The 15509-nt window shown below is 31.3% G+C and overlaps 2 protein-coding genes and 2 long non-coding RNA genes across 4 annotated transcripts; 3 read left to right on the forward strand and 1 right to left on the reverse strand.

Moving 5' to 3' along the window:
- On the forward strand, positions 1 to 507 carry LOC105134228 (uncharacterized). Its single transcript, XR_843942.1, has 2 exons — positions 1 to 38; positions 139 to 507. It is a non-coding gene; the product is annotated as an uncharacterized LOC105134228 (long non-coding RNA).
- Positions 508 to 523: 16 nt separating this feature from the next.
- LOC105134230 (uncharacterized) lies at positions 524 to 1563 on the forward strand. Its single transcript, XR_843943.1, has 3 exons — positions 524 to 588; positions 686 to 826; positions 1268 to 1563. It is a non-coding gene; the product is annotated as an uncharacterized LOC105134230 (long non-coding RNA).
- Positions 1564 to 4523: 2960 nt separating this feature from the next.
- On the forward strand, positions 4524 to 11359 carry LOC105134232 (GDSL esterase/lipase At5g03980-like). Its single transcript, XM_011038569.1, has 5 exons — positions 4524 to 4563; positions 4640 to 4856; positions 10090 to 10238; positions 10315 to 10588; positions 10684 to 11359. Exons 1-5 carry the CDS (start codon positions 4558 to 4560, stop codon positions 10899 to 10901), a joined length of 864 nt encoding a protein of 287 aa, XP_011036871.1. The 5' UTR covers positions 4524 to 4557; the 3' UTR covers positions 10902 to 11359.
- Positions 11182 to 13360, reverse strand: LOC105134231 (translationally-controlled tumor protein homolog). Its single transcript, XM_011038568.1, has 6 exons — positions 13292 to 13360; positions 12854 to 13179; positions 12165 to 12238; positions 11902 to 12027; positions 11654 to 11811; positions 11182 to 11546 (listed from the first exon to the last, which is right to left on the reverse strand). Exons 2-6 carry the CDS (start codon positions 12879 to 12881, stop codon positions 11429 to 11431), a joined length of 504 nt encoding a protein of 167 aa, XP_011036870.1. The 5' UTR covers positions 12882 to 13179; positions 13292 to 13360; the 3' UTR covers positions 11182 to 11428.
- Between the last annotated feature and the right edge of the window lie 2149 nt (positions 13361 to 15509).

Genomic DNA, 15509 nt, shown 5'->3' on the forward strand with positions numbered 1-15509 from the left:
AGCATTCATGTCGATCTATCAGAACGCTCGGTCTCTTGGTGAGTTTATTTTCAAGATCCTTGTAAATGGTAGAGAAACTATACGGGGCCCACCACAAAATTAAGGCTTACAGCATCGTCTCCTTCTTTTTCTAAATAGGTTTTGATACGAAGTCGATGCAAAAAGCTTGCTGTGGGACTGGTGGTGATCATAATTTTAGCCTGATGAGAATGTGTGGAGCTCCTGACGTTCCGGTTTGTCCAAACCCTGATCAGCACATCAGCTGGGATGGAGTTCATTTGACACAAAAGGCTTATCAACACATGGCAGCATGGCTTATCAACGATATCTTTCCAAAGCTTCACTGCAGTGCTTGATGTGAAAGTTCTCTTTTCACCAAGAGATGGACTTGATATCATGAAGCTCTTAATTTTGTCTACAATTAAGCATGTAAAAATATTGTTGTCTTTGAATTAAAAAGGGGCCTCACAAGGTTGCTTGCAGCTCTAATTATTCATGTTTCAAATCCTAAATTTATTTCACTAGCTCTTGGATCGCAAAATCGAATTTCCACATCCAACTGAAGAAGCAAGAGCTCGAATCTTGCAGGTTTGTTGTGACAGAATTGTTTGGATGTCCCTTTTCACTTGTATTTCACGTGAAAACAATAGTCTTGATTGTATTTTTTTTTCCTCTGATGTTGTAGATCCACTCAAGGAAGATGAACGTCCATCCTGATGTGAACTTTGAAGAGCTTGCTCGTTCCACGGATGATTTCAATGGGGCACAGCTAAAGGCAGTTTGTGTTGAAGCTGGGATGCTAGCACTTCGCCGGGATGCAACTGAGGTACTCTCTCACGCATATCCTGTTTCATTTTCTAATCTGAGAACAATTATTTTGACGAGTGAAAGCCTGACTTGTCAACATAATAATAAAAAACTGAACTCTTCAGCATCTTTCTTGTCAAACGATAGTATTGGCTACAGTTTGAATCTGGTTTCTCAATAGTCAAAAAACAAGAGGACATGATGCAGGACCCCTTTGGGGGCTGTTCTGAGCTGTGAATAGTTCTTGAACAGTGTTTTGGGGGATTTTAGGCTGAATCTTTGATAGGTAATTGTTGTAGGGTTGATTAGGTATATGCATGAACAAATATGGAAAATTACATAAATACCCTTGTCTACAAAAAGAATTTAATTTTGCTTCACTTGTTTTCTGCATTTGCTTTGCTGGTTGCAAGCTACTAAGTGCTTACTAAATTCTTGTATTGGTTGGATTTGGAAACAGGTGAACCATGAGGATTTTAATGAAGGTATCATCCAAGTGCAAGCGAAGAAAAAAGCCAGCCTTAACTACTACGCATAAACTAGCTATAAAGCCACGTCGTGTAACCCTTTTCCCTTCTATTTTTTTTTGTAATTTCAGAAGATGAATTTTTTCTGTTATTTTTTTTTGCCCTGTGGTGTGTTGTAGTGAAGAGTAAGAGCATGATCAATTTTGATTATGTTCATTAAATGCACTTCCGTTATGAGAAAATTGACATATTAATATCTATATCAGGATCTAGATGATTAATGACGTGATTGAAACATCTTATTCCAATATATATATATATATATATCATCTAATCATCAGTAAGTCTTTGGGGTCAAAAATCGTTTAAAAAAATAAAAAAAATCAGTGAATTAAGTTATCTTGTATTGCTCATCATTCAGATAGCTTGATTTTAAACTTTCAATTTTTTTTTTCTTTAATTGTTCTTTAAAAAATAAAAAAGGGAGGAAAATTACTTTAAACACGATTTCACTTTCTCTTCAGTAAAAGAGTAATTTCTGAAATCATGGATGGAAAATTTGATAGGGTGCCCCTACCTTCTTGCCCGACGTGAGCTAGGGGACAAGTATGGTGGTGTTGACCTAGTTGGAAAGTATAGGATGCCACCAAGCTTGTGAAAGAAATTGCTGGACAAGTCGAGGCAGACGGGATTTTTGATGTTGTGTTTCTGGCTGTTGTATCTCAGACTCCTAACCTGATAAAGTAACATAGAGAAGATATTTAAAAAAAAATTGACAGGATAAATATACAGATATTAAAAAAAATTATATTTAAAACTATTAATAAATCACACATGTTAAATATAATAAATAAATAAATAAATAAATATGTTATGATGCCCATGTGAGTCATGCGGATTTCAAGTTACACATCTAAGATTTATATGTCTCATTATTGTATTATTTTTATAAATAAGTTTTTATTTTTATTATTTTATTCAAAAACTAAGTTTTACTATATTATTTTTCAAAGAAAATGAATATTCTTAGCAAGTTGTTATTATCCTTTGTAGCAAAATTGTCAATTTCATTTCAATTAATATTTTATTTTTTTCAATTGAAAAGATATTTTTAAGTTTTGAAGTGTTTCAACATGCTATTTCAAGATTGTATTGTTCATATTATATTTAAATTATTATTATTATATATATAATTTAAAATATTTATTCAATAAAATAATTTTAATTTTAATTTAAAAATAAATTAACTTGAAATTATACAACCTAAATTTCAAATACAAGTAAAAAGTAGGGGTTGAACCGATATAACCTAATTAACTTGAAAAGTTTAAAAACAAATTGAATGATGGGTAAAAATATATTTTGACTAAAAAATAATTCAAGACAATATTTTTAAATTTTTTTTTAAAATGATAGCATATTAAATTAATTTTTCAAATTCATGACTTGGATTATAAGGTTATAATAATCTCAAATAAAGTAAATCAAAATAAATTATACAAGTAAATTAACAATACATTTATTATTAAATAATAAAATCAAGAAAAAATCAACACAAAAAAATAACATTTCTTAATAAAGTTAAAAATTTAAACAAAGTTATAAAAATATTATCAGTATTCTTTCAAACTTTATAAATTTTAATTACCTTAAAATTTTTAACCAAGGAAATATAATTGCCATAACCAATGCGGAATTTGGCTCTAAAAAGATTCTAAATCACTAGACCAAGGAAATATGATTGCCATAACCAAGGAGTTTGGCTCTAAAAAGATTCTAAATCACTAGCCAATATATAATATATAAGGAGATTTATCTTGAAATTTTGTTCTAATATAATAATTAAATTAAGAAATATAATTGATATTTTTTTTTTTTGGTATTGATTTAATGGAATTTAAATGGGAGAACCAAGTCGTAAGTCAACCTGCCCAGTCAATGTTTTTTTTAGTTCAAATTAAAATCATGATGAATAATATTTAAAAAAAAAAAAAACAAATGTTATTTGACCAGAACGCCGGAATGAAATGGAAACGTTCCATTCCATTGTGGGTTTTTGAAGTTAATAGCAACCAGTCTTTATCTCAACCATATGTGGCAAGCAAGCACACCCTGGCACAACCATGCAAGAAACCACCAAAAACTTCGCGTTTCTACACAAATTTCCCTTTCATCTTTCGACTATTATCTGGATTGGATATGAATCCAATTATGAGGTGTTTTTGGTCATGTTTCTAGAAAGATTAGCAGAAAACCACCATAAACTGTAACATAGAGCTGGCTAATGTTCTGTATTCTCCACTTTTACAAATTTCCCTTTCATCTTTCGACTATTATCTGGATTGGATATGAATCCAATTATGAGGTGTTTTCGGTCATGTTTCTAGAAAGATTAGCAGAAAACCACCATAAACTGTAAGATAGAGCTGTCTAATGTTCTGTATTCTCCACTTTCCTGTAAGAAGCCTCACATTTTTCCCCTGAAAGACAGAAATATCGGGACTTTGAGGGCAGAAAAATAGTATAAATACACATCTACTTCCCTTGGTTTTTCATTAACAAATTAAGGACACGTAGTAAATCTCTTGAGTCAATTATGGCTACCAGCAGCAACGTTGTATGTGCTTTAGTTCTTTCCTCTCTTTTCCATTTTCTTCTTGTTCCTGTATCAAGTCGTGAAGTCAATGTTCTTAAAAAATGTGGGTTTAAAGCAATTTATCAGCTTGGGGATTCTATAGCTGACACTGGCAATTTGATTCGCGAAAATCCTCTTTCTCCATACGCTTCATTTCCTTATGGTTTGAAACTCTCAAGCCAATAGGTAGATGCTCCAATGGGTTGTTGATGATTGATTACATTGGTAAGTTACGATATTCTTGATTTCACTGTTTCTCTAAGCGGTAATGCTGCTGAGTTTCAAACTGTGTTTGACTTGAAAAGGCTTCATTTTATATGATTTTTATGCCTTGATCTGCAAAATAATGCTAAACATCAAGAAAATCCGACACATCGTTGATGGGGCCCGTAAATTTTTATCTGTCAGATTTTCTCTACGTTTTGCATTACTTTCCGTGTCATTTGGCCTGTTTTTGTTTAATTTTCTTGCTTCTATTCCCTTTCTCTTGTTTTTTTTTCCTGAAACTTTCTTCTTCTTCAGCAACAACCAAGCCGCCTTAACCCGAAAAGTTTCTTGTTAAAAAATATTACAGTGTCTATCAGAATTATTCAAGTTGAAGACTGTCCATTTCCTATATTATTATGATAAATTACATAATCTTATGAAATGCAGGTTCTTAACTCTCTTTCTAACCTCATTTACAGTAGAAGTTCCTTGATTGTATTGACTTTTCTTTGAACTATTGCAGCACGCTCGGCTAAACCTCCCTATCCCCGGTGCCAACTTGAATTCAGCAAGAAAATTTTCCGGTGGCCGCGGTGGAGTGAATTTTGCAGTTGCTGGTTCAACTGCCTTGCCTGCAGAAGTTTTATCGTCAAAGAATATAATGAACATTGTGACAAATGAATCTCTTAGCACACAACTTGAGTGGATGTTCTCCTATTTTAACACAACATGTTCTAAAGGTAATCGGCATGTTTCATATGATGTTTCAATAGTTAAATCCTTTTCCAACCATCATTCCTGACAGTTATTGCTTCACAGATTGTGCTAAAGAAATTAAATCATCTCTCTTCATGGTTGGAGAGATTGGAGGCAATGACTATAACTATGCTTTCATGTTTAACAAAACCAGTTACTGCTTACAGCATCGTCTCCTTCTTTTTCCTGCTTACAGCATCGTCTCCTTCTTTTTCTAAATTGGTTTTGATACGAAGTCGTTGCAAAAAGCTTGCTGTGGGACTGGTGGTGATCATAATTTTAGCCTGATGAGAATGTGTGGAGCTCCTGACGTTCCGGTTTGTCCAAACCCTGATCAGCACATCAGCTGGGATGGAGTTCATTTGACACAAAAGGCTTATCAACACATGGCAGAATGGATTATCAACGATATCTTTCCAAAGCTTCAATGCAGTAATTGATGTGAAAGTTCTGTTCTTACCGAGACATGAACTTGATAACATTATCACACTTGGACATCGTGGTGTTCGGTAAAAAATTAAATTCTAATTGGAAATATGTATATATATATATATATATATATGATATTTTATTATTTTAAAGAAAAAAATCTTCTGAAAGGATTCACTTTCTATTATTACAATCAATAGTAACCCTAATAGATCAATATAAATTTTATAGTATGGGACTAGTTACACAAAAAAAAAAAAATATTATCACTCCTTAAACATCCTATCTTAGCCAAGTTGCATTGCTGGTTTTATCTAAAATTGCTAAAAAAACAATTTTTTTTTTTTATTCTCCCTTTCATGTTCCTGACTTCGGCATCAGTGAACAATTTCTACAAATATTTTCAACTCTAGCATTGGAAATATTGCACAAATTCAAAAAATATGATACTCCTAACTCTAGTATCAGTGAATATTTTCGTAGAAAATGAATTTGAAAAAGAAATTTTTTGTTATTTTTTTCTTGTTTATCCTTTATTATTATTTGACTTTTTTAGACGGAAGTGGAAAAAAAAATATTGCACGACATCTTTACATTTAACAGTAATAGTCCACAGATTGAACATGTCTACAAAAAATGCAAACAAAATTAAAGAAAAAAATAAAACAAAGTGTGAGTGGCCCACAAATAAATCAGAAAAGGTTCTCAAATATTTTTGAAATTTTATATTTTTGAAATGGAGTTTGTTTAGTAAAATATCAAATTAGAATGGATATAAAAATTATAGTCAAAGCATGATGATATATTTTACCAAGCATACCCTTAGCAAACATAATTTGTGCAGGTTGTGCCTGAATCCCAAATCCAGCCCACTCTTTTTTTTCCTTTTGAATTGGATCTAACCGAGCCATATGGGCTGGGTTTACTGGCTTGGTTACTGGTTCAGACCAATAACTCGGCTAATATTTTTTTTTTTGCAAGCTTGCGCGAGTTACTCGCACACACTTGCTACAAGAAAGAGGTAATTAAAAGTGAAAAGAAAGGGACAAAATGACTTACTTATTGTTGGATTGTTGTTGTCAATTTTTTGAGTAAAGATTGATGTAGACACTCGTTGCTAGGAAAATTGGTATTATTCTTTCTGTATTTTTTTGTTCTTTGATGCATATACTGAAGTCTGTATTTATAATATTACAGTCTTTTCGCATGTAAAACAAAAGTTGTAATCAATTTTTTTTAAGTTTAAATTTAATTAAGAATCAAATTTAAAAGCAAATAATTATCATTATCTTGATAATATGAATTATCTTTAAAATAAAGATAGAATGATAAAAATATATTGTAGTCCCTAGTTTTTGTACAAGTTAGCAAATTATATTTTTTATCAAAAAAAATTGATATTTTAATTTGATATTTTAAATTCTGTAAATTAAATTAAAAAACCAATAAGTCAAAAGTGAATTACAACAAGCATAAAGCTCTTAATTTTGTCTACAATTAAGCCTGTAAAAATATTATTGACTTTGAATTAAAAGGGACCTCACATGGTTGTTTGTAACTCTAATTATTCATTTTTCAAATCCTAAATTTATTTCACTAGCTCTTGATGCCTTTATTCAAACCCCTCCACGGAGAAAGATTAGTCTTGAATTGATCCGTTGTTATGCCATTAGTCTTATCAATAATGGCTCTGAATTACACCGAGGGGCTTGGCCTAGCGGTGGCAGGAGCCAAACTTCTTCTATTGCACATGGGTTCGAGCCCTGATATACATGTCTGTCACTCTCGCGGTGCCTTTAATGCCTACTGGGTTTGCAGGGTATTCAGTGGGCCATGGAGATTAGTCGTGGTGCGTACCAGCTGCTCCGGACACTCCACGTAAATCAAAAAATAATAATAATAATAATGGCTCTGAATTAGCAGAGGTGCTTTACTGGTCTTTTCCTCAGAAAAAAACTCGGATTCACTAACTGCAATTTTTTCGAGCTACGCTGCAAAAGGAAACATGAATTTGGGTGGTCGGATTCTGATGAGGATAAAAGGAGAAAAATTGTATTTGTTTTTTTTTCTTAAATTCGATAATAAAATTATAATATTTAATATAAAAACTTTTTATTTATTGATTGGAATATAATTAGAATCATATAAATAAATATTTTTTTTAATTCATCAATACAAGAACAAGTATGTAAATTAAGTGTCATGAATTTATAATCAAGAGATTATATTTTTCTAAGAGAAAAGGATAACAATAACCCCATCTTTGAATATTTTATTTTTTTTATAAATTTCATAGTGATAGAAAAAATACATGAATATTTTACCAAGACAAATTTATAACTTGTTATTCTATTGCTTAGCAGGCAAAGATTTATATTTATAAAAAAAATAATTCATTCAGGAATCCAACTCTATTAAATTACCAGAATCCATATTATATATTTGAAAGAGGCTAACCACCTTGCTTTTTTTATAGTACAATTATTAGAATATTAGCATATAAATTTATCAAGATAAAAGATAAAATAATAAATGATATATAAAAATTTATGTAGTTCACTCAAATTTAACTATGCCAACAAGGAAATATAAAAATATTCTACTAAGTAATATGAAAATTACAATATCTCTTTATTAATAGAAAAATAGTTGAAATTTCTCTATTATTAAAAGAAAACATCTCATTTACTCTCTGACAAATATCTTTTAATTTTATAGAATTACTTTTTTTCTTTTACTCTGCTCCTTTTGATGTAATTAAGCTTTAAATACATTATTTATTTATAAACAAGTATTCATATAAAAAATAAAAAATACTAATTAATACTGTAAATGACACCAAAATAGTGTCCAACATTATTAACTTTAACAACAACATTGTTAACTTTAGCAACACCAATTGCAGCATAAGCTTCATAACAATCATCTTCTTATCAAGCCACTTTATCCTCTATCCATATAGGTAAAATGTAGAATTAATACAAATAATTCATCTTGAAAGAAAAAAACTCGTTGAGTTGATATCACTAACTAATAACAAAAAAAAATAATCTAGGTCATTTTGGATCAATATTCTATATCACATAAATATTATCTCATTTTTTAAAAAAAATAAAATTTCTTAGTATTTATATGGATGGGTTTGGCTGAGACAAATAGATGATGAATCAACATGCCAAGCAATATTTTTTTTCAGCTCAAATTAAATCTCAGCTCCAAGTTGTGGATTTTCTGGATTGTTAGGCCAAGTATAGTTATAATTATTTTTTATAATATTTTTAATTTGAAAATATATTAAAATAATATTTTTTATGTTTTAAAAATTATTTTTTATATTAATATATTAAAGTGATCTAAAAACATCAAAAAATATTAAATATTAATTTAAAGTAAAAAAATTAAAAAATTAAATTTTTTAAAAAATATATTTTTAAAATATAAAAACAAATAATAACTTTAATAAACAGAATGGGAAATGACTCAGTTTGTCGGCTTGGAATCGAGGACAACTTCGATTACGTAGCTTCTTTACACCCTGACACAACCATGCAAGACACCACCCTTTCATCTTTCGACTTGCTGCTTCTACAGAGATTTCCCTTTCATCTTTCGACTATTAAGTGGATTGGATATGTATCCAATTATAAGGTGTTTTTGGTCATGTTCCTAGAAAGATTAACAGAAAACCACCATGGACTGTAAAAGACACAGCTGGCTAATGCTATGTATTCTCCACATTCCTTGCAAGAGGCTTCCATTTTTTCCCTCAAAGACAGAAATATCCGGACTTTGTGGGCAGAAAAATAGTATGAATACACGACAATTTCCTTTGATCTTTTCATTGACAAATTAAGGACACATAGTAAATCTCGTGTTATGGCTACCAGCAACGTTCTTTGTGCTTTTGTTCTTTCCTCTTTGTGCCATTTTCTTCTAGTTCCTGTATTTAGCCATGATGTAGATGTTCTTCAAAAATGCGGGTTTAAAGCAATTTATCAACTTGGGGATTCTATAGCTGACACTGGCAATTTGATTGTAGAAAATCCTCTTTCTCGATATGCTTGGTTTCCTTATGGTATGAGTCTCAAGAAGCCAACCGGTAGATGCTCCAATGGGTTATTGATGATTGATTACATTGGTAAGTTTCCTGCTTGTCTACGCGACGTTTCAAATTGTGTTTGTCCTGAAAAAACAAAGCCAGCCAAACAAAGCCTTAATCTGTAAATAATGCTAATCATCAAGAAAATCTGACACATTGAACCGTTGGGATTAATGGGGCAACCATGCGGCCTTAATCCAAAAAGTTTCTTGTTCTAAATGTTCAGAAATATTACAATGTATAATATCAGAGAATTATTCAAGTTAAAGGCGGTAGATTTCCTATATTATTATGATAAATTACATTATTTTACAAATTCTGGTTTATAACTCTCTTTCTAACCTATTTTGCAGTAGAAGTTGCTTGATTGTGTTAACTTTTCTCTGAACTATTGCAGCACGCTCGGCTAAACTTCCCTATCTTGATGCCTACTTGAATCCGGCAAGAATTTTTTTCGGTGGCTGCAGTGGAGTGAATTTTGCGGTTGCTGGTTCAACTGCCTTGCCTGCAGAAGTTTTATTATCAAAGAATATAATGAACGTGGTGACAAAGGAATCTCTTAGCACACAACTTGAGTGGATGTTCACCTATTTTAACACATGTTCTAAAGGTAATCGACATGTTTCATATGATGTTTCAATAGTTAAATCCTTTTCCAACCATCATTCCTGACAGTTATTGCTTCACAGATTGTGCTAAAGAAATTAATTCATCTCTCTTCATGGTTGGGGAGATTGGAGGCAATGACTATAACTATGCTTTCATGTTTAGCAAAACCACTGAAGAAACGAAAGCGTTGGTTCCTGGAGTTGTCAAAGCTATAAAGGATGCTGTTGAGGCATGTTAGTTTGTTCCTCGTAAATTTCTAGCTATATTGTTTTTGTTTATGAATGTTGTTCAATATGATCTTGTAGAAAGTCATTGGTTACGGTGCTAGACGAGTGGTTGTCCCCGGAAACTTCCCGATAGGTTGCTTCCCGGTTTATCTTAGCCAATTCGAGCCCAATGATGCTGATGCTTATGATGAGTTCCACTGCCTCAAGGAGTTAAACTCTTTTGCAAGTTATCACAATGAGCTTCTCAAGCAAACCGTTGACGAATTGAAAAAAAATTACCCTGATGTGATCATAGTTTACGGTGACTATTACAAAGCATTCATGTCGATCTATCAGAATGCTCAGTCTCTTGGTGAGTTTCTTTTCAAGATCCTTGTAAATGGTAGAGAAACTATACTGGACCCAGCACAAAATCTTACATCATCGTCTCCTTCCTTTTTTATATAGGTTTTGACACGAAGACGATACAAAAAGCTTGCTGTGGGACCGGTGGTGATCATAATTTTAGCCTGTGGAGAATGTGTGGAGCTCTTGGCGTTCCAGTTTGTCCAAACCCTGATCAGCACATCAGCTGGGATGGAATTCATTTGACACAAAAGGCTTACCAACATATGGCGGAATGGCTTATCAACGATATCTTTCCAAAGCTTCAATGCAGTGCTTGATTAAGTTCTGTTCACCAGGACATGGTCTTGATAACATGAAGCTCATAGTATTGTCTACTAATAAGCTTGTAAAAAAATTGTCGTTGAGTGAAAAGGGGACCTCACAAGGTTGTTTCTAACTTTAATTATTCATTTTTCAAATGCCAAATTTATTTCACTAGCTCTTAACGCTTGTACTCAAACCCACCACAGAGAAAGATTATGAAGAAAAAAACACATCCAGACCACATCATATGATATATTAAGCATTTTCACACGGTAAATCTTTCTGGATTGATGATTATGACAAAGCAAGCATACAAGTAATTGCATCTTATTCCTCCATTAAGTATATAATAAAACCTTGTCCCATGAAAACATCTAAGAAGAACGAATTTAACATGCCACTCCAAAACTGTCATCAAAGTCCCAACAGCATATTTCTATCTTATATAAATTTTGAAAAGCTTATACTAAAATTCTAATACTACAGAGAACACATTCATCTCAAAGGTGGCTGTGCAGTGGCTATCTGTTAAGAGACTGGTTTAACACTTGACTTCCTTCAAGCCATGAGCAAAGTAGAGAAAAGTTGGATCAGTAGCACCTTCCTTGTAGTATGCAAGCACCAGACTGCAATCATCGTGCATGCTCTCCCCAACAAAGCTGCAATGTTATAACCTCAACTAATTAGAGTAGCCAAGGAAAATTCAGGTTAAATCACGAGAATTTAAGAACCATTTCCCATGGAGAAAAGAATGAATTGCACATACAATTGGAAGTCTTTGAGCTTTGGAAACAGGAACTTAGTAGCTCCCTCAATGTTCTTCTTGAACACCTCTTGCTGTTCTGGCTCCAGTTTGGGTGTCAGCAACTTAATGTACCTCTTAATGTAGGTAACGAATTGCTTCTTGTCAAAAGCAGGTTGCTCCTGCAGTTTTACAGGAAAGAACTATTTTAGATACCAAGAAATTTAAAAAGTATAACAGTGGAAGACAAAAATCCAATCTAGCTCACCAACCTGGAGTCTAAAAGTGTCGACGATATCGACAACCTTGACAGCCTGATCATCAACACCTTCCTCATCTCCACCTTCTGCAGAAGGGTTAGCACCAATGTCTACATCAATTGATCCTTGAACAACCCACTGTAGAAACAAAAACACATACAAAGAAATTCAAATTGCTTCAAACTGACAACTTCTGTATTCAACAGAATATTTAACAACAACGTTGCTTAAAGGAAACCGAAATTGAGACCAAGAAATAGGAAGAAAATGCTAACCTTTCCTTCCACTTCCCAAAGCACTCCATTCTCAATTTCCTTGTATGGGAATGAATCAGAGAGAAGCTCATCACCTGAAATTAATAACGAAATTAAGCTTCTGGGCACAAACCAAATTGTCCTCGTGTCCTTGAACAAATCAAAATCATCACCCAAATTAAGCTTCAAGCCATAACTATACTAACAAAGTAACAAGTTGCTTTTATTTTCCCTGATAGACTGATATTAAAGGAAAAATACCTCAAGCTCATAAACTTGTTCAAAACACATGTTAAAATCAAATTCAAAGTTCTAGATAAATCTTACTCAATAACTCATAATAATAATAATAATAATAATAATAATAATAATAATAATAATAATAATAATAATAATAATAATAATAATAATAATAATAATAATAATAATAATAATAATAATAATAATAATAATAATAATAATAATAATAATAATAATAATAATAATAATAATAATAATAATAATAATAATAATAATAATAATAAATTCCCAGTACCTTTTATCATCCAAAGACAGAAGTACAAAGTTAAAGCAACAAATCCCAATAACAAGATTATAAAAACAAACAAACCATCAACAAAAACAACCAATAACAGAATAAAAAACAAAACCCAGATCATCAAACGAGTTTCAGAAGAAAGAAACAACGAAAGAAAGAGTCTTTGAATTACCAGTAAGAAGATCTTGATAGACCAACATGATTACAGAGGATTATTAAAGAAAAAACTATGATATCTTTATAGGAGAAGCAGAGGGGTTAATTGCACAAAACAGGGAGAGCCTGAGAGAGTTTAGGATGACGTAGAGGCGTTGAGAATTTATAGAGGAATAAAGAATTTTCAGGCGGTGAAAAAAGAAGGCGGCTGGTGAATTACCGAAACAGGCACGGTTTTGGATCTGTCTACGACAAAGGAAAGGAGTCAAACACTTTCTGAGCCTGCTACGACTCGCGTAGCTGACGGTTGTGGTACGGGAGAAAAGCGTCCAAGTCCAAGAACTCATATATTAGCTGGCAGTGCAAAGTTCACACGGAGGTCTGCATACAAACTATGCATGGGGTCATGGGGGCAAGTGGGCCATGGAAACGGACTACAGTATTACCAGATGGCTAGAATATCCAATGAATACAGACATCCTCCTTTGTGAATGCTTACTGGGACTTGAATAGATAAAAAGAAGGTGATATGATATCACCTTGTTTTACTGATATGCCCTTGACCTGCTGACCACCATTGTTGACCTTCTGTTTATTTAGATCAGAAGAACATCCAGTCTTGTTTTGCTGCTCTAAGCCCCCGTCATCCTTATACATGCAATCAAAGAATTAAAAGTGGGGAACACGACATCCGAATAAGATAAAAATGCAACCGGTTTGTAAGCGGAGTATTGATTAGGATTTTCTAAATATAAAAAAACATATTTAAATTATAAAAAATTATTTAATATTATTATTAAATTTTATTCGGTGTATCAACTTTAAAATTTATCAACTGCCCTCTTTACTTAGTATAAATATAAATTTAAAAATTATTTTAATATAACTTGATTGATATTATAAATTTAAAGATTTATGATTTAATTTAAAAATATCAAGATAATATTTTTAATATTAAATTAATCTTGGCATAACATTACAAACTTGTAACTTGAATTATAAATTTTATTATGTTTGATAAATTTTTTAAAAATTATTTTTACAAAATCAAATATATATCAAATATTGTAATGTTTATTTAAAATTATGATAGCTATATAGAAAAATTAAATAAAATTTTAAAAATTAATTAAATTTTAAAAGGAAAAAAATTATAAAAAAAAAAGAAGCAAAGGGGTAATTTATATCAATGTAATAGTTGAAAAGGATAAAAAGTATCCAGGATGAAATTAAAAAGAAATTCTATAGCCGACACAATGTTTAGGAGCAGAAGCAGTGTAAGCAAATCAAAATTAGGCGACGGTCCGCAGATCTGCATACCAAGTCCCAGCCTTGCTTTCCATGTGGACAGCTGGGTGTCGTTTCCAAGCATGTTCAGCGCTGCAACTTGGAAGTTCATCCTTAGGCAAGTGTGGATGTCGCCGTGTATTTTTTTAATTTTTTTTTAATATGGGTGTTAATTTTTACCAAAAAAAATTAATTTTATGATTTTAAAACTGAGACTGAGATGGTCATGAAACCCGGTTCGCCCGGTTTATCTATTGGTGACATGTTAATTCAGGCCTTAATTAGCTTGAATTATGCAAATAAAAATAATTAAGAATCAATTTAAGCATATTTTCAAAACTCATTTAATAAACAAATTATATTATAGTCAAATTCAAATTCAAACTAATTCAATTAGGTATTTGGATGAGATTGACAAACTAAATTCATATAAAAGGTGTTTTTTTTTTCTTTTGATGGGGGGTGGACAAAGTAGGGTTTGATTTCTTATTGATTTTGCAAAGGGATTAAAAACAATTTTAATAATATTAAAAGATAAAAATGGGTGTGCAGGACTTTGTTATCATATATTTTCCTTATCGTTAATAGCTTTCTTCTATTTTCTCTTTATTTTAAAATCTTTATTTCTTTGGTTTTTTATGTTGAAATCGGTTTATACAATATATAGTAGGCTTTTTAATATCAAAATATGTATGAGGTCCACTCATATTTGATGTTAAAATCAAATTAGATTTTATGATCCAACAGGGGTATTTTAATATGAAATATTAACATATTTTAAAAAATTAATTAAATATTAGTAAGAAATTATTATCAAATAATTTTTGGATGGTAAGAGTTTCAAACACAAAATAATTTTGTGAATTGGGTAGTTGTGAGCTATTATTGAACAAATATTCTTGTTATTCAGTCCATGTTTGATGATTAATTTCTTTTAGCCTCTAAAATGTCTTTGTGCATAAATTAATACATTAATCATGTAATAAAAATAAAAGTATTTATAAGAAATTCATGAACTATGAACATTTATAAATTATAAACATTTCTCGTAACCAACAAATATTTATGAATTATGAGTAGTTAATATTCTTGATATATATATTATGTTTGCGGGCGCATCTTGAATGGATAACAATACATTTTATAAATTCTCAAGTTTCTTCCTCTTTTTTTTCTTAGACTTGTTCTTTTTTTTTCTTTTTTTTACTCTACAACTGAGGTTTGATGTTCATGGGAGACATTAAGTGTAGTTTATTTGATAATATTTAATAGCATATCCAAACAACAAGGGGTTATCAAAATCTTGAAGTCCTATTGAAGTTAGTTTATTTATTTAAGTAAAGGTTAATAAAGTATTAAGAATAATAAATTTATTATTAACAACA

The sequence above is a fragment of the Populus euphratica genome, unplaced genomic scaffold (assembly GCF_000495115.2).
Source record: "Populus euphratica unplaced genomic scaffold, PopEup_1.0 scaffold158.1, whole genome shotgun sequence".
Classification (NCBI taxonomy): domain Eukaryota; kingdom Viridiplantae; phylum Streptophyta; class Magnoliopsida; order Malpighiales; family Salicaceae; genus Populus; species Populus euphratica.